The sequence below is a fragment of the Muscardinus avellanarius genome (genome assembly GCF_963383645.1).
Source record: "Muscardinus avellanarius genome assembly, chromosome: 2".
Taxonomy (NCBI): Eukaryota; Metazoa; Chordata; class Mammalia; order Rodentia; family Gliridae; genus Muscardinus; species Muscardinus avellanarius.
In genome coordinates, this window is record NC_137787.1 from 63,331,067 (window position 1) to 63,354,866 (window position 23,800).

Consider the following 23,800-nt stretch of genomic DNA (forward strand, 5'->3'; position numbering starts at 1 on the left):
TATTGATCTAGGTCCTCCACTGTCAAACAATCTGACTTCTGAACTGGAAATGCATGATGACTAACACATGTTTATGGTTTTCAAAACCGTGTACTTAGCAATTTATAATTATGTATTTTTATTATCAATAAGAGATTGTATATAAACACTTATAACTTGTTAATAATTTTCATGTTTTATAAATATAAATCAATCTTGGGTTTACGTAACTTGATAATAAAACTTATCATTTAATGAAATTCTTTCACCTAGTGATATCATGTGCTAGACACTCAGTTCCTCTGCAATCACACAAGCTATGTCTTATTTTCACATTTTAAAGATGAAAAAAAAAGGAGGCCCAAATTTTTGGTCCATCACACAGCCAGGAAGCAGTAAAATCTCATTCTGATCCAAGCCCATCAGCTACCTAGACCATATGCTTTCTGTACCACGGATAACCCCCACTTTATATATTAAGAAATTCACATATCAAAGGATATATTTGCAGTGTGGTGAATGACTTAGATGCAATATTTGATAAAAGTTGAAATCACTTCCACAACACCACAACACACCAGTAATCCAGAGGGCACTTAGACCCGTCTCCTAATTGATCTGGATGCAATTAAGAGCAGTAAGTCCCGTGAGACGCCAAAATAAATGTGGCGTTTGTTTCACACATCAGAGCTACAGAGGACAAGGCTGTAGGGAGTGTGGCTTTCTTCGGGTCTTTCTTCTTGCTTTAGTCAACAAACTGAACAGGCTGGCCATGTAGTTTCCCAACATTTCGCCAAAAAAAAAAAAAAAAAAAGCACCAGGAGAAGAACAAAGAGGACAAAGAGGGGAGAGGGGACCTAGAGAAAGGAATAGTGACGTGTTGAAAAGCAAGAGCTGGAAACGTGGAGCAAGGGGAACCAGAAAACCGCAGGACTCTGTGAGGTAGTGACGCCATTTGCCGTGGGCACAAGCTCCTGCACAGCTCAGAAGCCTCCACGGGCACCGGCTGACTGAAGCACAGACTAAGCACCTAAGTTGAAAAGGATGACGTGGAGCTGGACGTGGGATGCACTCTTAGAATCCCAGCACTTGGGAGGCTGAGACGGAGAATCGCGGTTTGTGGACACCTCAGATACTTAATGAGGCCCTTTGCAACTCAGTGAGACCCTGTTTCAAAATAAAATAAGGAATAAAAAATAGGGCTGGGGTGGGGGGGGACTCGAAGGTAGAATGCCCCTGGGTTCCATTCCCAGTACTGCAAAAAAAAAAAAAAAAAAAAAAAAAAGATGACATGGGCATTATGTTATAGAAAAACAGAATTTTACCTAAGAAAAAATGGAAAAAAGGGACATAAATTTATAAACATTTCTTCCAAAAATATTTTGATGTTTAAAAAAATATTTCCCCTTACTGAAATGAAATGAAACCCAATCTATAGAGCCTTTCATGTCTCAAAGAGGTCAAAAGTTGTTTGTTTGGGTGTTTTTGCTTTTGTGGTATTGGGGATTGAACCGGGGGTGTTGTACCTCTGAGCTACATCCCCAACCCTATTTTATTTGTTATTTTAAAACAGGCCCTCACTAAATTGCTGAGGCTGGCCTCAAACCTGTGATCCTCCTATCTCAGCCTCCCAGTACTGAGACTACAGGCATGTGTCACTGTGCCTAGCTGTGTTGGGTTCCTTATACAATGGACATTTATGAAAGGTCCCTGCATTGCCAGAGGCTTCAGAGCTTTTCTGGAGACCTCACTAGCTCAGCTTTGCTTTTACCACCTTTCAGCACCATAGTCCCGTTAATCTGCAAATAAGCTTTCAATTAAGAGTTGTTCTCTTCCTCTACCTTTGTAATTTGCACCCAATCTTAGATCCTCCTCTCGGTCTTGCTCCCCTTCTTGAAGCCACTTCTAACATTTTCCAGACAATTATAATACAAATTGCCTAGGACCATCGCAGGGTGAGGCACCGAGCACTGGGGATGGCCAGGCCCAGGCATGAGAGCAGACCGCCTTCTCCCTGCATCCTTGGTTGTTCAGCTTCAACCCTATGAGACTCTCCCACCAACAGTATCTGATCTTAAAGAGGACGAGAGGCCTTGCACTCAACTGTTAAGTCATTGATCACGCCAAGAAAAACAGCATTTGACATGATTTAAAAAGGCGTCTTCCCCTTAGAGTCCCCCAAACAGATAAGGATGAGTTATTGTGGGAACTGCATTTTGCAGCCAACAGACCCAGCAACCAACTACTGTAGGATTGGCTTCCTGAAGTAACATCTCCCCAGTAGCAAAAGAATAAAAATAACATTAAATAGATAAACTAAAATAATTTACAGGAGAGGTGGTAGGCAATATTTTTTTTTTAGTTTTGATTTATGGCATGATGTCCTCAGGAAGCTGGAGCTGGGGCACAGTTCACAGGAAAGAGCTGTCAGGGCGGGGGTTAATGAGGTTAATGAGCAAGATGCAAGAAGAAAAACATAAAGCAAACAGGGGATGCCCAGTCATAAAGCACATCTTGAGCAAACACTTGGAAAGGACATATTAATGTGCATGGCAAAAGGTGCCTGTTTCTTTCATTTAAAAAAGGCTATTATAATCGTATAAACTGTAGATATAACCCACTAGAGTACCAGACGAAGGATATAAACAAGTTATTTAGAGATAAAAAACAGAACCACCAGGAAATATTTTTAAATGTGTAACCTCTTAAAATAATAACAGATTAAGTTCAATTAAGGAATTAAATATAATAAAGATTAACAATTACAAGCTCGGTGTGGTGGCACACACCTGTAATCCTAGTACTCGAAAAGCTGAGCCAGGAGGATCACAGGGAAAGGACCGCCTCCAGCAAGAAGATGGAAGACCTGGAGAACATTGTGCTAAGTGAGATCAGCCAAGCACAGGAAGAGAAGGGACGTATGTTTCCTCTAATATGCTCAAACTAGGGAGTACCGGGGATACCAGAGGGGCTCCTGATAATGGAGGGGAAACCTCAGCAAAGCCAGAAAGAAGAGTAGGAGAGGAAGAAGGCTGAGGTTGATTAATGGAGGAGCTACGTCTGATTATGTGTAAAAATATGTATATAGCGTGGTCAACCTGGACACTCATTGTTGGGAAGAGAGAAATGGGAAGTGGGGGGCACCAAGCACTGTGTGAATGTGCGCCATTTTCAATATGATTCACATAAACATAAAAATAAAAAAGGACTGCGTCAGCAATGTAAAAGACTCTCAGCTACCTAGCAAGACCCTATTTCAAAACAAAAAATAAAACTGAGCTGGGAGTACAGCTAGGAGGTAGAATGTCCCTGAGTTCAATCCCCACTAACAAACACACACACACAAACACACACACACACACACACACACGCATGCATGCACGCACACACGCACACATTCACATGCATGCACATGCACACGCACACGCACGCACGCACACACGCACACGCATGCACGCACACACAGAAAAGATTAATAATCACAGAGATACAAAACAAAATAACAATAAGATGCCTTTTTTTCTTCCTGGCAAATTTTTCTAAGTTTGAAATTATCCCTGTTGAAGAACTGACAAAACAAGTTTATTCACACACTGGGGGAGTATAATTAGAAAATAATTCTCAAATTTTAAATCTCACACAGTGTCCATAAAATCCCACAGGTAAGAACTTACTCCACAAAAGTATGTCAAAATACATATATAAAAATGTCTCTTGCACCACTATTTATAAAAACAAAACCCGATATAGCTATCCATTGAAAGAGGATTAGATTAAATTACACTAATTCATCCAACAGATAACTGTAGCATAATGTGACTAATCTGTATAGATTCAAAGAATACTCTCGCCTCTGGCCCCTCTCCCTCTCCCTCTCCCTCTCCTTTTCTCTATTAAACAATTACACCCAGGGGCATTGTATCTCCAAGCTACACCCTGGCCCTATTTTAAAATAGGGCCTCATTCAATTGTTGAAGCTGACCTCAAACTTGTGATCCTCCTGTCTCAGCCTCCCAGGTACTAAGATTACAGGTGTGTGGCACCATGCCCAATCAAGATTTTCTCTACATGAAAAAAAGGCAGAACATATGAATCATGTTATTCCAGGAATGGGAGGTTCAAATGTTGTACAGGCATTGCTCATAACAAATCACCCTAAAACTTAGTAGCTTAAAACAATGATTTATTGCACTTCACAATTCTGCAGACTTGGGGAAAATTGTGTTCCTGACACCTGGACTCACCGGTGGCTGCAGTATGCTGGGGGACTGTTAGGGCTGGGGCTCACTTCTCTGGGATTTCAACTGGTGTGGAAGGTCTAGAACAGACCGCATGGTTGTCTCCTCAGGCGTCTTTGTATAGTGGAGAAGGCTCCCTCAGGAATGAAGCCACAAGGCCTCCAGAGGCCACTACGTGAAGTCAAACAAAGCCACTCCCACAGAACTCTACTGGTCAAGGCATGACTAGGACCAGCCTGGATTCAAAAGGAGGAAGACAGACTGGACTTTCTGATTGGAAAAGTGCAAAGAATTTGTGGTCATATTTAACCTACCACTACATATATTTATGTATCTGCACATACATCTACATATCCACATGTGTATTGATCTTTAAGTTTCTGAAGTGCTACTGTAGAAACTACTGAAATAACCTCCTCTGGGGAGAGGAGCTGGCAAGGTGGGTGGGGAGGGAATGAAGGCACCTGCTTGTCAGTCCATGCAGTTCTGCGCCCGCACCGGCCTCCCGGGTGTGAGACTCCCACAGCTGCTCGGTCCTACGTGCAGGAGGGGCCCATGCGCTCAGATGACAACTCCACTGTCACCGGTTTGAAATTCTTAATACCTTGTTTTTTAAGAAGTTCAGTGGCACCATGGACGATGCTCAGGGGAGTAGACACAAGCGTGTGCCCCTCGCTCGCTGTTGTCCCGTCTAGCACACAGCATCTGCAGTGCCCCACGGGGCCCAAGATTCCACTGGACTCGTGAGACACAACTCAAAGAGACTGCGCGGTAGACAGGCTGCCTCTTCCAGGAGGGACGCCAGGCGCAGCCAGCCCCAGGGCCCCGTTTTCCTGTTCTAACCCAAATTGGCTTTGAACAAAGAAAGAGGGCAACAGTATTGGCAGAGGAGCACCATCAAATCCTTTATCTGTTACTTCCACGCCCTGGCCAAGCACTTGCGTTGAAAATAATGACATCAAGCAAAAGGACAGGTACAGCAACCCGGAGCTCTCTCTCCTTTCAGTCTTTCCTGACTCTTCAGCACTCTGGAGATAAAGCGTCCAAGTGCCTCAAGAAGTAAAACAAACAGTTGCATCAGTCTTACGCCTGGCTCTCGCTGTCTTGATAAGAATAAAATACATATGCATGGATGAGCTAAGAAATATAAATAGGTAATTTCTGGGATTCTGCATACAAGTGATATTTGCATTTAAAACTGGCATTGCACCATTCAAAGATAAATAGTAAATTTATGCTAATCATTTAAATTTTTAATTTTTCTTTGCTTAGAATAACATTAAGTAGCAAATAAAGAACAAAATGACAAGTTGAGAGCGAGAACATAGAGGAGAGAAAAAAGCTTTATATTTTAGTACCATTAATGACACCTTTTTTACGCTGGGGAGAACAAAGGACCCCTGTATTTTTATTTTTCACTGGGTCTCTGAAAATCATGCAGTCAGTCTTGTCTGTACTATTTGAATTTTGTATGTATATATCCCAATATGTATATTAAAAAGTTTTCTTTTTATACCATCCCTCTTACCCTTTTTACTTTATGAGCTTTATGTTACCCTAACCCAAATCATCATAAATCTGTTTTTTTTTTTAAACAATAAGATCCAGGGAACTGGCAGTCGAAAAAAAGTAACTACCCAAATGAAGAAACATTTTAATCAACAAAGGCAAGATTTCATACTATTATTCCTGCTCTCTCTTTTCCCTTTGCGGGCCAACATTCTCCCTGATTTATCGCACTGGAACCATCATCCACCCAATAAAATTAAACAAGAATATGCCAGATTTTAAAACTTAAACTCAATTTTATGAACTCAAATCATGACAGCTTCATTGTCGACATAAATATTTATACTCTCAAGGGCCACGGATGCAAGATCATCTACATTGCAAGGGTGCCTGCGTTGATCGGTGCATATACATCAACTCGGGAATTATAGACAATCTGTAGAGGTTATTTACAGGGGCGACTTCTCAGAAAATTAATGCAAAAAGGATTGCTCATGTTGCATTTACTAGCAAGGTGTTGATGTGATATCTCATAGCTACAGTGACTGTGAAAAGTGGAGGATAATTTTTATATTTACCTCTTCTAACATTCCTAAGCGCATGTATTGCTTTAAACGCATTAGTTCCTGAAGCCCACAAATTAACATTGGTTATTCTGCATGCTTGGTTCAGATTTTCTATTCAAACATCATCATATTTTGCAATAATGTTCACAAATTCAGAACAACAGATAATGTTTCTGTGATCCTCTAGTTGTTAGGGTTTAGTAAAATAATAAACCAAGGAAGTAAGCAAACCAAAACCCTGAAAGTTGCTAGAATTGATTCAGGTGAAGATTAGGACTCAGAATGTTGTAATAGTGTTGGGTGCTTTTTCTTTTTTGCGGGGGAGGGGCGGTACTGCGGCTTGAACCCAGGGGATTCTACCTTCAGTTTATACCCCCAGATCGATTTCCATTTATTTATTTATTTATTTATTTATTTATTTATTTATTTTGGTGGTATTGAGAATGGAACCCAGGGGCCGTCCACCTCCGGGCTACACTCCCAGACCTATTTTATATTTTATTTGGAAACAGGGTCTCTTAAGCCAGCTGAGGCTGGATTCGAACCTGCCTGATCCTCCTGTCTCTGCCTCCCAAGCACGGGGATGACAAGCTTGCGCCACCACGCCCGGCGATCTATTTCCATTTTTTATTTTGAAAAAGGGTCTCATTAAGTTGCTAAGAGTATCCTGCAATCCTCCTGTCTCAGAGTCCTAGGATTATAAGCATGCACCACCATTCCCAGCTATGGTATTATAGTTTAAAGCTTATTTTTTCCTTTCTGGGAGATTGAGAAATTAGGTCCAGTATTAGTTTTAGAAGTCTCGTGCAATCAAAGAGAATATTAAGCATAAAATATTGTACAGAAGCAGCCAGTGACAGGGAGCTGCGTCTAGCAAGGGGGAACTGACAGGTATGGCAGGAAAGGATAGAAACTATATTCTCTTTTTATATAATATATATACTGAAAATTGTACCCAGGAACATTCTACTTCTGAGCTATACCTCTGTCCCTTTTTATTTTGAAAACTTGCTAAGTTGCTGAGGCTGGCCTTGAACCTGCAATCCTTCTGCCCCAGCCTCCCAAGTACTAGGATTATAGGCATGCACCACCATACCCACCTAAGCATACTCTTCATTATATATTTCATTGTATTTTTGGAGTTTTGTACCAAATGCATGTGTTACCTTTAAATAATTTATTTAAAATAAAATAAAAAAGAACTCTTGCTTTACATGATAGGCTGCACTGTGGCTGGCTAATTTCTTTGTCCTAAGTTGTCCTGTTAGCTTTATTGACATTATTAAATGTAGAAGTTGGGGGCAGGGGTAATGGGAGCTAAGAAACTGAGAACATAAAACCATGCTTCCATGAAAACATCATAGTTAGCCATTTTGGAACTGGGTACAAGATACCTCACTGAACTCAACCTCTTTGTGTGGCAATGAACCCATAAATTAGAAACAGTTGCTTTAAAATGGGCATTGGTAAAAACTCCTTCTACAAGTAGTATTTGTTTTGATCTCTGGAAGTTCATATTTTCTTCCTAATGATTTATTTCACTACAAAAAAATTTTGAGATGCCAATGTCAAAGCCTAAAGCTTCATGACAATTATTTTTCAATTTCCACTCCCTCACCAAAAAATTCGATAATGATGTGTTAAACAGAGAGCCAATTTCCAGTACTCTCCCTCATGAAGAGGAAACAGGCTACCTGATTTGGCATATGTCCTTTTGAATCTATAGAAAATGATTCTTAATCTTTGGGGGTTTCAGACACCTATCAGATTAAAGGCTATGGACTGTCTTTTCAGAGAACTGTGCAAACATGTAAGATTACAAAGGTTAAGTACAGGAACTCCCCAGGGCCACAGATCCTAGATTAAAAGTGCCTGTTGCAAATTGGTGCTTTTCTGACACTCTACATAGACCTGCCTGCCAACAGATTAAATGAGTCATTGTATTTCTAATAGACAAAAAACCAACATTTGAGTCTAATCCTAAGTACTTCTGAAACTAGCTAAAAGCTCTTTTCCTTCCAAAAGTTCCTATAACTGATTTCTGGATTCTTAAACCATATATTTTCAGAGCCGGTAGTAACTTACTACTAAAGAGTTAACAGACATAAGAAGAGAAGATGGTTTCTGGCACTCAGTTGTCAATCAAATCCACCTATTATCATTAGTTATTCATTATTCACACAGAGAACCACCATGCAAATGTAAAATCTATACGACCACAATGTTCTTCCCTCATATCTGGCCTTTAAAAAGATCATGGCAGGGGTCCCCCAACAGGATGCTCCCAGGGGCTCGCCTTCCTTCCACATGAGATCAGAGACGACTCCTCCAAATTCTAAGAGAGCAAAGGCCAAAGTGTGATGCAGAGGACTGCTGTGATCGGAGGACCCAGGCCTGCTTAACTGCCGGCATCCTCAGATCCCCCACTGAAAGTGGCGGACACCAACTGATAAACAGCCTGAGGCTAAATTTGGGAAGCACCAGATAGATTTCCTGAGTGGTCCACACACATCTTTAGTTTTTGTTTTGTTTTGTTGTGATATGGAGGATGGAACCCAGGGGCATGCTACCTCTTAGCTACACTCCCAGCTCTATTTTATTTTATTTTATTTTTATTTTTATTTTTTGAAACAGGGTCTCACTAAATTGCCAAGGGCCTTGCTAAGTAGCTGAGACTAGCCTCGAAACTGTGATACTTCCCAAATACTGGGATTAAGGTGTACACCTCCATACCTGGCCTTTTGGATCTATTTTTAAACTACTCTCAGCCTCATGCTCCAGGTTCTCTCAGGCCAGGACCCCTTACCCTCCAGGTGTCTTGCCTGTTTGGGAGCGCTTTTCAATATTTCCTCAATCATAACAACTACAGGCGTTGCCCTTCTGATCCCCATCACCCAGCTGAACTTCAGGTTCTGCAGCAAGCTGTCTTTCTCAGAGTCATTCTCTCTTTGATCATGTGGATCTTGCCTTCTTAGAAGCCCAGCCTCCTCCCAGCCTATCCTTCCCAGACAGATGTGTAATTCCCAGTACTTGGGAGGCTGAGACAGGAGGATTGCAGGTTCTTAGCAACTTAGGCGCTCCACAACTCAGTGAGACCCTGTTTCAAAATAAAAAATAAAATGAAATAGGACTAAGGGTGTGGTTCAGAAGTAGAATGCCCTTGGGTTCAATCCTCATCAAGGAAGGAAGGAAGGAAGGAAGGAAGGAAGGAAGGAAGGAAGAAGAATTGACCTTTGAGAGGCAACATGAATGCACAGGCTACCATTATCCGTCCCTGCTGTTATCCACCTGTGGTGGAGGAGAGAGGAGGTTAGAGGGGAGGCCTTTGGGCAGGATCTTGGGGTGACTGTAGGAAAGGGACCAGGAGGGCTCAGCAGGAGAGCAGGCAGCAGTGAGGCAGGGTTCTCCAGGGGATGTTTCACTGAGAAGTGGACCTGGAACTCTCTCATCAACACTTCTGAGCTTGTGACTTTGCTCCAAGAGAACAAGAACTTGGGGATGAGATAAGCCCGCCCAGCACTGCCAAGCGTCCCCTGGGTGTAAAGAGATGCTCGGCCAGAAGCCGCGCAGCCCCTGATCCGTGCAGCAGCACAGCCTGGTGGGCTCACACGGCGCCCACAGCTGACTCCCGGGCGGTTACTGTCTCCCTCCTCTCTCTTTCCCCCACATGCACCTCTCAGGGAGTTCTTATCCCATTATATCTTAATATTTATTTCCATATAGTTATTTTTATTGCACTGTGTGCTCTCCCAGGGCCACAAGCTGTTAGTTTCTGCATCTCCATTGCCGAGCACAGTTCCTGGCATTCAGTGGAGACTCGGCTTAACACCTGCTGATATGATTTATGTTGAGAAAAATATAAGTGTCAATTAATAGAGGCAAGACAGTTGGAGAAGGATATAAGGTCAAAATTAGAAGGCTTAAAACTCCTGGGATAGGTAGAGTGAACATTGTCCTCCTGCCCCCCACAAGGCACCTTTGGTCGCTAAGCTCTGGGGCTCGAGCTGGCAAATGGGACATGGGAAGTCCAGCTCCATGGGCACCTTACAGGCCTGAGTGCATAATGGCACAGGTAGTTTTCATGAATGCTTAAAATTCTGAATAAAAAGTTGAAGGGGAAAAAATAGAAATCTGACAATTTAGGCCTAGGCAAAGTTTTGACAAAGGGCTTGGATGAGGGAAAAGAAAATCTAAAAGAAAAAGCAAAAAAGAATTTGGGGAGCTGGGCATGGTGTCACATGCTTATAAATCCCAGTACTTAGGATACTGAGACCAGAGGATGGCCAGTTCTTGGTCAACTCAGCAATTTAGTGAGGCCTTCTGCAACTTAATGAGACCCTATTTCAAAATAAAAAAAGAATAAAATTGGGCTGAGGTTGTAGCTCAAAGGTAAAATGCCCCTGTGCTCCATCCCCGGTATAGAAGAAAGAAGGAAGAAAGAGAGGGAGGGAGGGAGGGATTTGGGGGAGACAAGTTTTAAGCATTCATAACATTTTTAAAAATGTATGGAAAGCCAGAAGTCTGCTGTTGAGAGTGTTATGTATGTACTTGTAACTATTATTAATAGGAATTCACCAGAGGTTTTTAATTTATTGATTTTATTTGCTAATTATCTTGTTAAGCATGTTGTTATGAATATGAAGCCTCCTGATAATGAAGAAAATGTGGATGGAGGCCGTGTACCTAGCAGTACAGTTTTCAGAGAACTAAATAACATTTTAAAGCATTTTAAAGCTTTATAACTTTTTAAATAAGTAAATACCTTTTACAGTATTGTCTAGGAGGTTGTGCAAGTTTCTGAGTGTGTCCCTTATTCAAGCCATTAACTGATTATCTTCATATGTTCTTCCTTTTTCAAGTTCTATTGTGCTTTTATGGGAATTATATACCAGGAAAGTTATTATAGAGGCTTTTTTCCTTTTCCAGAATATTTGATCTAGGCAGTTCTCTGAACTTTAAACAAAGCTGACCATGAGCAAAAATATTCTCCAAACATACTAAAATTCACAGATAGCAAAGCCCTAAAAATAAAAACCCAGTTCCACTAACATTAATTTTATCAAGACTTACACAGAGCTGGGGAAATCTTCTGTTCTTCCAAGAGATGGCTCCGTTCCGAACACTGGATGAAGAAAAACCTCTCTTCATAAGAATACTAAGATGCAACCTGCCTTGTTTAGTCTCATTCTTCACAAGGGTATGGTAGAAATTCCTAGCAGCTCCCTAATGTAAGAGGACACCACTGCTATGGACACTAAGAGAATGTGTACTTGCTTTTCACACGTTTGATAACCAGACCACATAGGCAGCCTGTAATTCAGAAAGCCTGGAATAAAACCACCCTTTCTGTCTCTCAGATTGTGATTACCGTTAACCTGGCAGAAGCCCCGATTTGCAAGTAGAATGTCTGCATGAGAGAAAAACAACCACAGTAGGCAACTCAACAGCAACTAGCGAAGAACAAACATTCCTCATACAGCCCGAGCCCAGGACCGGGAGGCCAGGCGTGTATGAGAAGCAAGCACAGAGGTACAGAGGATCACGGTGCTCTCTGGCCAGGCTGGCCCATGGGCTCTCAAGGGTGCTGTAAGAAGCTACAGATGCTCAGGCCCCACTTTCAGAGATTCAGATTTCATGGGTCTAGGAAGGGCACAGGCAGACATGGATTTTTTTTTTTTTTTTTTTTTTTAGTTTTTGGTGGTGGTGGTGGTTTTGGGTACTGGGCATTGATTGGTACTTCAGAATTGAAAACATCTCTTGGAAGAACAGTAGCTTCCCCCCAGCTCTGTGTAAGTCTTGATGAAATTAATGTTAGTGGACTGGGTTTTTTTTTTTTAAGGCTTTTGCTATCTGTGAATTTTAGTGTGTTTGGAGAATATTTTTGCTCATGTTCAGCTTTGTTTAAAGTTCAGAGAATTGCCTAGATCAATCCCCCAGGGGCATTCTATCTCTGAGCTGCACCCCTAGCTGTTTATTTTTGTTTTTTCAAACAGAGTCTCCCTAAGTTACCACATTCTGGCCTCAAACTTGCAATTCCCCTGTCTCTGCCTCCCAACTATGGGGATTATAGGCATGCACCACCACACCTGATTAGGCATGGGAAATTTAAAACAATTTCATCAGGTAATTCTAACATAGAACCAACTCAGAAATTATATATAAACCGTTAAAGATACAAAAAAAATTCTTCCCTTCCCTATATTTTAATAGACTATGAACCCTCAACCCTCTATTTTATCCTTCCCATCCACATAATTGGTGGCTTTGCCTTCTTTCTTTGCAAACCAAAAGGGGAGGGAGAAGCTAAAATGTTCTACTCCTGAGGCGCACAAGTAATCAATCTGCATTAACCTTGGTGCCTCCAATCAGCAAGATAGAACTTAAGCAGAGGTGTCTCTATTTGACAGTGAGGTGGCCCAGGAAGTTGGAGACCTCTGAGAGGTCACAACCCACATAGTTGGGTTAAACCAGGAATAGAACGGAACTTCAGGCCAGACTGCTCAACCACATGAATGGCCTTGGGAAGGTCTGCCTTGCACTTACTGGTTTGGGCGAGACAGCTCAAAGCACTGAGCTCAGGGAGCTCACCCAGGGCAGGACTGCGGGACCGAGAGGCCAGCATCGTGACAGGGTTGCCTGTTGTTTCTTTGCCAAGTGTCAGGCATGGTCCCGGTGCTCCAACCTCTCACCGCATCCTGGGGATGACACAAGAGAACTGGACCAGCAGGAGCAGCAAAGTCTGGCAACCACTGGACTCTGCACACACAGGGAGCTTAGCAACATCCTCTGGTCTGCACCAGGAGCTCCTTCTGGAAGTCGCTGCCTCCAGAGGTTGTTTTCCCAACTAGAAGTGCCTTTGTCTGGAGAACCCACCAAACCCCGGAATGGATTTCTCCAGATGAAGACTGAGAACAACCACAAACCAAAACCAGGCCTGTGGAAATACAGCCTCTGTGGAGAGGCTGCCCTGGGGCCCCATGAAGAAGTGAAGCAGAGCCCAGGACCTGCAGCCCCCTTCCCTATGGGACAGGCTGCCTCCAGCACCACCATTTGGTGAACCAACCCCAATAATTCAGACGCAGAGCTCTTCATCTCTGGATGAGGTGAAGCCCTGGGTAGAAACAAACCTCCTCCTTGCTCCCACACACACTGTCTTTTTGGGGGAGATTTTTAGTTTGTCTCCCATTCGGTTTATCTCATATTTGTGCCTATGCTTGTCTGTCTTCTCCACTACACTATAAACCACAAAAAAGCAGGTGGAGCAGATTTTGTACCTCTGCATGGTGGGAACCCTGTTTGCGGAGTGAGACAGAAGCTTCTCAGAAGTAAGCCGAGCAGTTATGAGAAGGGTATGCTACCCCGGGGGGCAGCTGCTGAGTAAACAGGGCCACTGTGCAGGTAAGTGCAGGCTGGGCTATGAGCGAGTGTCTCCAGCTAGGGAGGCTTTTCAGAACCCCTGTAAGCACAGCCCCTAGAAGACGTGCGTATGCACCGCATACTCAGAAGAACACCCAAAGAGCCTCAGCTCAGAGGAGCCGCGCACCCTGCCAAGAGGCCGACCAGGCAGCATCTGGACACTCCTGGTGCCTGCCAGTCAAGCCTTGATCTGCTTAGACCCCCTGATCATCTTCTGAGAAACAGCGAGATCACAGCTTGGGGAGCAGGGAGCACTTCAAGTCATCAATAATGTAACAGAAGTCCCACGAACACTGAGGACCTTCATATTGTCTGAAAGCTCCAGGCAAGATACCCACTGGGTCCCCAGACAGTGAAATACCACCGCCCTCAATCTGTTTCCTTGCCCCAAATTCATTTTTAATATATGCCATTCAAGTACGTCACTAGATCAATACATATATTTAATATTGATATGATAAGTGTAATTTTGCCTAGTTATAAACAACTATATCCTCTAGAAACATACTTAAGATCATGTGGCTAAATAAACATCTTTCACTATAAGAAAATGGTAAGCCACCTCTCACCCCACCCCCACACAGACACCACAAACAAAGATGAAATCAAATTACAGCAGTGCCATGGCACATACTTAGGTCTGATGGAGCATAATTAGAAAAGCCAGAGACGTTCTTGAGCATAATTCCTCAACCAAATGCAGAGAGCAACCAAATGCATACTGTAACCTGGACTACTTCCCTGCCGCCCCATCCTTCACTAAACAACACAAAGACCCTTCTGACCTTGTAGCGCATACGTCCTTCTCTTCCCGCCTCTCCAAGTTCTCAGATATCCAGCGAACAGCTACCTGTCCTCTGGACAGCAAATTGTGCTTTCATCGCCGACAGCTCCCTGTTGGCGTCTCTGCCTGAATGCCTCTGTCCACAGGGAGGAAGCCTTGCCGATGACTCTCCAGGAAAGCCCAGCCAGTCAAGGTAGTAAGAAAAGGCTTCCTTTTTTTTTTCTTTTTTTAAACTTGAGTTAGCTCCCACTAACCTCACTCCCTTCCTTTCTGGATTTGAGTCATTGTGCCACTGTGTGGAAAAGCCTGAGGACAGAGGAGTGAGACCCCAGTGCTGACATAAGATCCCAGTCATGGGAGCAGGCTTCCGCTTGGTTTAAAAGAATCAGAGCCGCGAGGGGAGAGAGACGAGAACCAGCCAACAGGATGTGTGTGGCTGGAGTTCCTGGCACGAAGTCTTGACTTTCATGTTTATTTTTGGATGTATTTTTCTTAGCCCTTTGATGAAAATTTCTGGCCTGGGAAGTAACCCTACAGTATAAGCACCAAAGTTGCCAAAAGTTAGCACAGGCTACTACCTCAGGAGATGCAGGCCCCTTGACTTCCAGGCCCCAGAGCTCCTCTGGTGGGCGTGGGGGAGGGTCCCAGGGTGCTAATGAGCAGGCCAGGCAACCATGCCGCAATATCCAGGGTCCTAAACACTCATCTGAAATGCCAGTCCACCTGGCAATCCTAGCACTCATGCAAAAGCAAAACCCCCTGAAACTGGTAGCAGGCTGAATCGAGCCGCAAAGCCCACCTGGACTCAGGAGACAGTCGTGTTCTGAGATACTGCATTTTAGGTATCTGGCTTTCATTTTTCTGACAGCCGCAGACAGATAGGAACATCAAGCCTACTCAAGCAAGAGCAGATGCCTCTGGAAGGTACATTATTCTAATATGGTTTTTAAAGCACATCAGCAGAGACTAAGCCGCTGTCCTTTCAACGATTCTTATTTTCACAGTGGCTTGAAAGATTATTAATGGAAAAAGGGCTTTTTCCTCTATCTATTCTAAAAGAAGCAATACACAGAAATAACTAAAAAGCTTTTCACAACTGCCAACATATTTTGTAGAATCTTCTAGAAAAAAAAAACAACACTCTAAAAATTAGGGAATAGAGATAGCTGTAAACATGTTTCTTCAAGAGCATTTATTCCTTTTGGAAATATCCCTGTTCTTAATTACATTCTTTTCCCAAGATAGAAACATGTACTTCTTATTTTTATTATCTGGCTTTATATCTCATAAAGCATAAAATAGATTTTCAGACAATGACAATATTAACTAAGACCACAGACACATTCGGGGAATTAACTCTATTATTTCAATTATTACATCCAAGCACTGGTTCTCTGTGTTTTGCCCTGATAGAAATAAAATCACAATAATGTTTTAAAGTCTGTCTAATACTTACAGCTAAGAAGCCACTTTCACTATGACACAGGTCAGATTACAAATTTAAAATGCTGCTTTTATTTTGAAAGGCTGTCATTTTACTACTGTCTTTAATTTTTCAAAGAATTTATAAATATGTATTATTATTTTGTACATGCTCAAAGACGACTCAGCGTCATGGAAATTTTTATTCTATCAGAATGATGTTCATGCAATTGAAACATAGGTAAACAGGTTGTAGATCCCTAGTCCAGGGCCTCTCAGTAATGGCTTTTATAGATGTGAAACAGAACTGCTTCTTTTATCTACCTCTCTGGACACACTGGGATATGTGTGTGTGTGTGTGTGTGTGTGTGTGTGTGTGTGTGTGTGTGTGTGTGTGTGTGTTGAGAAGAGATTCAAGGAATTGGACAATAAATCAGTTTTATATTTATTCCAAGGGCCACCATCCATCACAAATACCCATAATCTCTGATCAACTATTAATAACTGGTTTAAATTCCCAAGCCTACACTTACCTGCTTTGTCATTTAGCTTTCTCACTGAGAGTAGAAAATGCCGCTGGTGTCAAAGAGTTTAAATTATAAATTAAAATAGTCTCAAGAACTAAAAATGAGATTCCAACACTTTCAAATTAATTCTCTTCTGGATGTCATTTAGAAACATTACCTCCAGTCTCTCCTTTCTCCTCTTTTCCTATTCCTCTCTCCCTCCTGAGATGTTACTAAAAGATGGGATATTTTAAACCCTGGTTAAATACATATAAGTTCTAATATTAAAGAGGCACGAGAAGAGGGAGGAATTATTGACTGAGTCAGGATAAATTTACCATAATTCACTTAAGCTAAGAAAGCATGACCTGACTTTAAGATGAACTAAGCCAGCACCTTCAAATCTGTCCAGACATTGGGAACTAAAATATGGAAAGGGAGGAAGAAAGAGATGAGTTTTCTTTAGGAAAGAGGTAGGAAAAAAAGCATCAAGCTGCTATTTCAGTCATAGCTTGGGGAATGTTTATACTTTTATATATTCATAGAGATAATTGGATAAATGCTTCTGGTTATATTTATTATGATAGTTTTAAAATACTCTGGGTGTTGCCTATTTGACTTACTACATAATAGGCAATATAGTGCAAGAGGTATTTGGAAAGGAATTGGACTTACAACATAATAGGCGATATAAGGCAAGAGGTATTTGGGATGGAATTGAATAGGATTTCAAAACCTGGCATGTGACTCTCTGAGTATCGACCTGTGGAAGCCTGGGAAACCTGCCTTAGACCTGGAAAGAGTGAGAATGTCCCAGCTTTGTGATGGCATTACAGTCCTAAGTCTAAAACAAAACAGAGCATTCACTTTGCCTATTAAAGAACTATTTTTAGACTATGCTAACCTGCTAATGATTAGAAGCCATCATTTTCTATGATAAGTAACTCAGAAACCTGATGGGAGTGTTTTAGGTTTCAGACCCTCAAAGTGACAGTAATAGCCTACTTATATAAGGACACAAAACACCATGTCAGCTCTGCCATAAAATGAACCCACCATAACATACCTCAAAAGTAAGGTGTCAAGTGAGATGAACATGCCAAATTAGGCCACAATTCAAGTTGTCTCGTTTGGACAGTTCGGAACCTCTGACCTAGCCCTGCCTCTTCGGCATCGCACAGTTCAGTGATGCTCCCGCATGAACCTGGGTGCGACGTATCATTTCCAACATGGTTCTTCCCTCTTGATACGCGGCTGGCAGAGCTACCTTAGATTTCAGCTGGCAGCATGAGTTTGGGTCTTGATTTTGCTAAGAGATGCCACTTCCCAGGACAATGGATGGCTGAATTATAAACCTTATTATTTGACACAATCAAGGAAGAGGTGTTCTGGTTTTCAAATCTTTTGTTTGTAGTTGGTGATACAGATGCCATCAACAGATCACGGACACTCAAAGAATAGAAGTAAAATTGATTTAATAATACGCTGCACTCTGAAATTACATTATTGACTTGTTTGTTTTATTTTCTATCTCCTCCAAGTACAGTAGAAGCCTCTGCCCTGGAAACGAAATTCTGCCAATCTCTGCCATTGATACCTGACACACAGGAGAAGCTCAGCGTTTGTTGAATAAATGAACAGTGAAATAAAAACATCATTCAACCTTTTTTTCAGAAGGCACTTTAGAACTGGACAATTTATTGGGAATATATATATATATATATATATATATATATATATGCGCACAAGCATGCTCATTAATAAAGTTCTGGGGCAGGCAGGGAGGGGGAAAGGAGGATTGAGGAAGGAAACAGTTCAAATAATGTTGTGTCCATACAGGAAGTGATCACTGAGGGCAGGGGTAAAGGGCAGGGCTGGCATGGGAGGGAAATTCACCACCAGATGTGTGCATATATGAACACATCACTTTGAATCTCACTACAGTGTATAATTACCATGAGCCAAAGTATCAAAAATAAAAATAAGGTTCTGGCTAATAGACTGACAGTTCATGAGATAAATAGTTTAGTTAACACACACTCCCTGCCCACCAAATTCATTCACTGCATTTCGGTGCATGAACAGGCAAACGAAAGGAAGGATCTGGAGTCTCTCCTCCTGTGAGATGCCAGCCCCCACCTGTAAAGGAGTCAGACTAAAGACTCCAGCCATCCTAGTTAGTGCGAAGTGGCCCCCTGCCACGGTGAAGTCGCTGGCAGGGGAGATCTCAAATCATGCTCGGTGGTTAACCCACAGAGCTGCAAAACATGTAGCAAGGTTTTAGATAGCCCTCAATATCAATTCCCTGTTTAGTAATCCCTCCAGGGGAACTAGCCATGGGAAATAGCCCTAAGATGTACTCAGGTACGGCTCACCCAGGGGATCAACAATATCCCGGCAGTGGGGAAACCAAACAGCATGAGTCTATGGACACATTCAGCATCGCTCTGGACGTTTTCTTGCCAAAAATGTTTCATCTGATCTGATTAAGCTTTTAGCTCTAACTTCTATTTATAGGAAACCTGAGATAGAGGTATAAAAGACAACATCATGAGAAAATAGACAAATCTTGAATTTGGAGAAAACTGACCTTGCCTTTCAATCAAGTCAACAACAAGTGGTGTGAGAGGGAAGGAGGAAAGAGAAGAGAGACACAGAGAAAAGAGAGATTTAGGTATGACAACCAAATATATGTTATATGTTGTTGTTTTCATTTTTTTTTCCTGGAGCCTGGTTTGAAGAAGAAAAAAAAAAGCACCTCTAGAAGGTGTTCTCAAACTGAGTGTGGTGTTGCACACCTGTAATCCCAGTACTTAGAAGGCTAAGACAGGAGCATCACTGGCTTGAGACCATCTTCAGCAACTTAGTGAAACCCTGTTTTAAAATAAAAAACAAAATAAAGCCAAGGGTGTAGCTCAGAGGTAGAATACCCTTGCTTTGCATTTTCATTATCAAAAAAAGGATATTTTCAGAACAATTGGGAAGATATGAAATATCAACTGGGTATTAGACAATATTAGGATATTATCATTAGCTTTGTAAATGAAAAATGGTATTATGGGTATATCACAGGATACTCTAATTTGTGAGAATACAAGCTGACGAGTTAGGATGAAATGTCATGATGTCTATCGTATACATTAGAGCAGTTCAGGAAAAAAAAGTGAGGAAAGATGCCCGCATGTCAACAATTACTAAATGGAGGGATGAGTGGTGTTCATTGTACTATTCTTTTCTATTTTGTTTGAAAATATTTTAAGTAAGTTTGTTTGAATGTTCCCAGACAGCAACTTCTCAAGAACTTCCTTCACAGAACTGAGGGCTCCTAATTAAAAATACATTTATAAATGTCCCCACGAACCACCCTCTATCAGCAATGCAAGCAAATCCTCGAAGACAGAAGCAGCTTTAATGACATGCATCACAGGTAGGAATCGTTTTCACCCTTAAAACAGTTTTCCAAATTCCCCTTTTGAAAAAGACTTCAGTTTACCTTTCAAAAAGGAAAGTTACAAAAAAAAAATGGCTTATTTGCCTCAAACCTGGGCCTTTTTAATTGACAGGAAACCTCTCCACACACACCTCATGCAAACCGACTTCAGCTTTTCCTCCCTAAAACTAGCTTTTGTCTCTGAACTTTACAGAGCAGTTGGAGCTCTTTAATATTTTCTGAGAGAAACGTTTCAAACAAGTAACCCCGCAATTTATTCACTACTGCCAAGAATAAAAGTAACAGGTTTCACCAGCAAGGCCTTCCAAGGCTTGGCGTGACTTTAAGGCCGGCCTCACTCACTCACCTGCAGGTTGGCACCTCAATGCTTCTCTCATTTGTTTGGCTCTGGAGGAAACTATTTGATTACACAAAATTCTTTTTAGATCAAGTTTAAAATCTTAGCCACACCGGGACAAGTTGCGCAGCCTGCCGGCTCAACGGGTTAACTCTTGGACATACTGAGCCAAGGACAAAGACGAAGAGCGACCACAGGTTAAAATCAGAAGCTAAACGAGCTGAAAACGAATGAATGTAAAAGATGCAAGGCTTAGCTGGGCCTTTATGAGTGCTTTATTTGCCAAGACTGCCTAGAAGGTGATTTATCCTTCATACTTCTTGCAAATGAGCACGGTACCCTGAGGGATGCTGGTAAGCATTGGTAAATGCAAAAGCCACCGGGACCAGTCGCGCCCATCCACTGCTGCGCCACCTATGCCTCCTCAGGTTGGCGAGTAACCAGACAGCTCCATGAGCCTTCACTTCTCACACCTTATTACAGGGCACATCATTTCTAAAAGCATTTAAATGAGGCAGATGTTAACCCCATTCATTCCACTTTCCTGGGGAATGTGTCAATAATGATTTTTAAAATGCAAAAGAAAATGTCAAAGTATTTTGTTCCCTGGTTAAGAATACATCTGTGGAATAGGAGGGAGAAAATACATAAAACGCTCTATGGTCATTCAAGAAATAATTATAAGGTATGTCAAACTACAGAAAATTGAGCAAGCACTAAATTAAAAAAAAAAGTCTTGTGTGTCAAAATGGCTTTTTCACTCACTCATTTCAAAAACAAGTTTTGAAAATTAAATTCCATCCACCAGCTCAGAACAGAACACATTACAGCTCAGCCATGCTGCCGTTATCCATGTGGTAGCTCCCTTTCTCGGCTGAAACTGTATTAATTGACAAAGAAGCCTTGGGGCTCACCTCCCATAGTGCCTTGAAGTCCTTCTGCTCGATGCGGAGCAGTTCACTGCTCTCCCTGGTAACGATGGTTGCATGGCGGGGCGTGTTGTCCAGAATGGACTCTCCAAAGGCTGTCCCAATCCCCAGGGTACAGATGGTCACCGCATCCTGAGAATCCCAAAGTCAGTCATTAGAAAAGTAAACACTTAGCAGATGAGTGAGTTGGTTGTCTTTCTTTTGAATTACAGTATGATGTGTAGAAAATAAAACACCCAATTTAATTGTACAATTCAACGTTTCAGCAAATACACACACTGGTGTAATTACCACCCAAATCAAGACATAGGATGTTTTTGTGACCCCCAGAAGGTCCCTTGTAGCCCCTTTCAAGACCCTCCCTTCAGGGGAAATCACTGTTCTGTTTTCTAGCATCCTACAGAGTTTTGCCTGTTTTAAAAAGAGACACACAATATAGTTAGGTCTGGGGTAATTTCTTTTGCTCAATATAGTGTCTGTAAGATTTATCCCTGCTCTTGCATGGATCAGGAGGGGTCTTTCCTGTTAATGTAGGCATACCATCTACATTTCTTTCCATTGTGTAGGCATACCACCATTTGTTTATCCCTCATTCTCCTATTCCTGGTTATTTAGCTTGTTTCTAGTTCAGTGATATTATGTATAAAAATGCTAGCAATGGTCTTGCTGTGTTTTTATATAACTGTTATCTGCTTTAAGAAAAGGGGAAAAATCTATTGAAGATGAACTTAGCTTCTTTAGTGTAAGGGTACAGTTATAATAGTTAAACAGGGATCTGGAATAGGGATACTACTATATCTGCCTGTCTTGAAGAGATCAGAAAACTGAGGATCCAGGTGGTAGATTCACGGGGCCCCAGTTCACACAGTAAATAAGCAGTACAGCCAGATTCTAAGCAAGTCTATCTGACTATAGATTCAAACTTTTTGTATCATGCTGCCTCCTGCAGCCATAACAGAGTAAAAACATGGTCTGATGAAGTATAGTGCTGCCAGTTTATAATGCCCTGTAAATCAAAGACAAAACAAAGTTTCTTAAGGAATGCTAAAAATGTAATTTCCTCTCTGCATGCAACATTGGTGATCATGTTTAGATTTAATCTTAACTAGTTTTAAATAATGCAAATAGGCACTCAGACTCATCTGGACATTAATTTCACAAGGCATTATAAACTAAGGGAGATACACAAGGGTAATCCTCTGAGTTAGAAGACATAGTTTTCTTTTATGCATCTAATACACGATAACAGGCAAATGTTATTAAGATCAAGTTAGCGCCTCTATAACCACATTACTAAGACAAATGCCCATATGAATCCAGCTCCTTGGACCATGGCAAATTGCTTCTTGCACAGACATTACCATATGAAATCATGTTCGGGAAAATAAAAATCAATAATATTTCAGAAAAGAATAAAAGATCAGAGGAAATTTTGAGAATAGCCTCCTAATAAATTTTCCAGAAAGGCAGTTGCAAACAAATTCACTCAGAAAAAGAGACCCACGATTAAAATATCAATACTCAGTGAGTTGGGTGCCACTGAGTCATTTCTAAATTCTAGTAAAAACACAAGAGAAATTGTGGGAAGTCATAAGTTTTCACAAATTATCTAGAATAGCCAGTTCCCTGGTAATTTCCACTAGATTAGTTCATTTTTCTACCACCTGAACTCTTCAGAAAGAATTTTGTTGCCTAATTTTAACTTTCTAGTGTTAAGTTCTACTTTAAACTTGAGAGGGATTGAACCAATATACCACTGCTGCTATAGTCTACGTAGCTTAGATATTTAAAGTTATCAGCAAAGTATAATGCAAAGAAATAGGAAGACCTCAGCTGTTCAGGAGCTAGTTATAGAATTTATGGATTAAATCAAAGTCTTTCCTTTCTTACCTCTCATCCCTGACACATGTAGTTTGTCACTAAATGGTACACAATAAAAGACATTGGCTGGGAAACTCACAGGAGCCTGTTTAGCCAGTGAATAGCTCTTGTAATAAGAACAAGAGACCTAGCTTATGCTTGGATTTCCTCTAGAAATCTCACCGTATCCAGACTTCACTACATGGAACAGAACTTACAGTGGTGGTATTGCAAACGGTACTGCTCCCGGTATTTTACTGTGTCCCCATCCCTGTAAGGACAGTCCCCTCCCAGTGTCCCAACCGTGGTCATTTGCTCAGGCCCCTGACTTGTTGCCAGGAATTCATACTCTCCTACCAGAAGGGAGTGGGGGTCAGTCCTTCCCCATCTCCATTTTCACACTTGATCCACTTAAATTTAAAGACGGGATCACAAATGATAAGAGCTCAGACTCAGGACAGGGCTCGGCTGGCAGAGCACTTGCCTAACCTGTACAAGGCCCTGGGTTCCATCTCCAGCACCACAAAACACACAAAGAAAAACCTAAAGTGTGTGTGTGTGTGTGTGTGTGTGTGTGTGTGTGTGTGTGAGAGAGAGAGAGAGAGAGAGAGAGAGAGAGAGAGAGAGAGAGAGAAGATCTTAAAATTAGAACTGGAAACCCTTACCTGAAAAGAGTATTAGTTGCAAGTTCAAATTTTACTTTCATTAAATTCAGAATATCTTTAGAACAAATTTATTTGGAAATCGAAATGGATTGGGTAGATATGGGCTGGACACTTGAATAATTTGGCACAGAATTCCAG

The 23,800-nt window shown here is 41.6% G+C and overlaps 1 protein-coding gene across 11 annotated transcripts in view; it reads right to left on the reverse strand.

The window, feature by feature from the left end:
* RAPGEF4 (Rap guanine nucleotide exchange factor 4) overlaps positions 1-23,800 on the reverse strand; it is a gene marked incomplete at both ends in the record, with an annotated part of 342,537 nt that overhangs the window by 240,198 nt on the left and 78,539 nt on the right. For all 11 annotated transcript variants that reach the window (XM_080719875.1, XM_080719879.1, XM_080719871.1 and 8 more), the window contains one exon: positions 21,123-21,269. In XM_080719875.1, the coding sequence (XP_080576001.1) occupies positions 21,123-21,269 (147 nt within the window). The remainder of the gene's footprint in view (positions 1-21,122; positions 21,270-23,800) is intronic.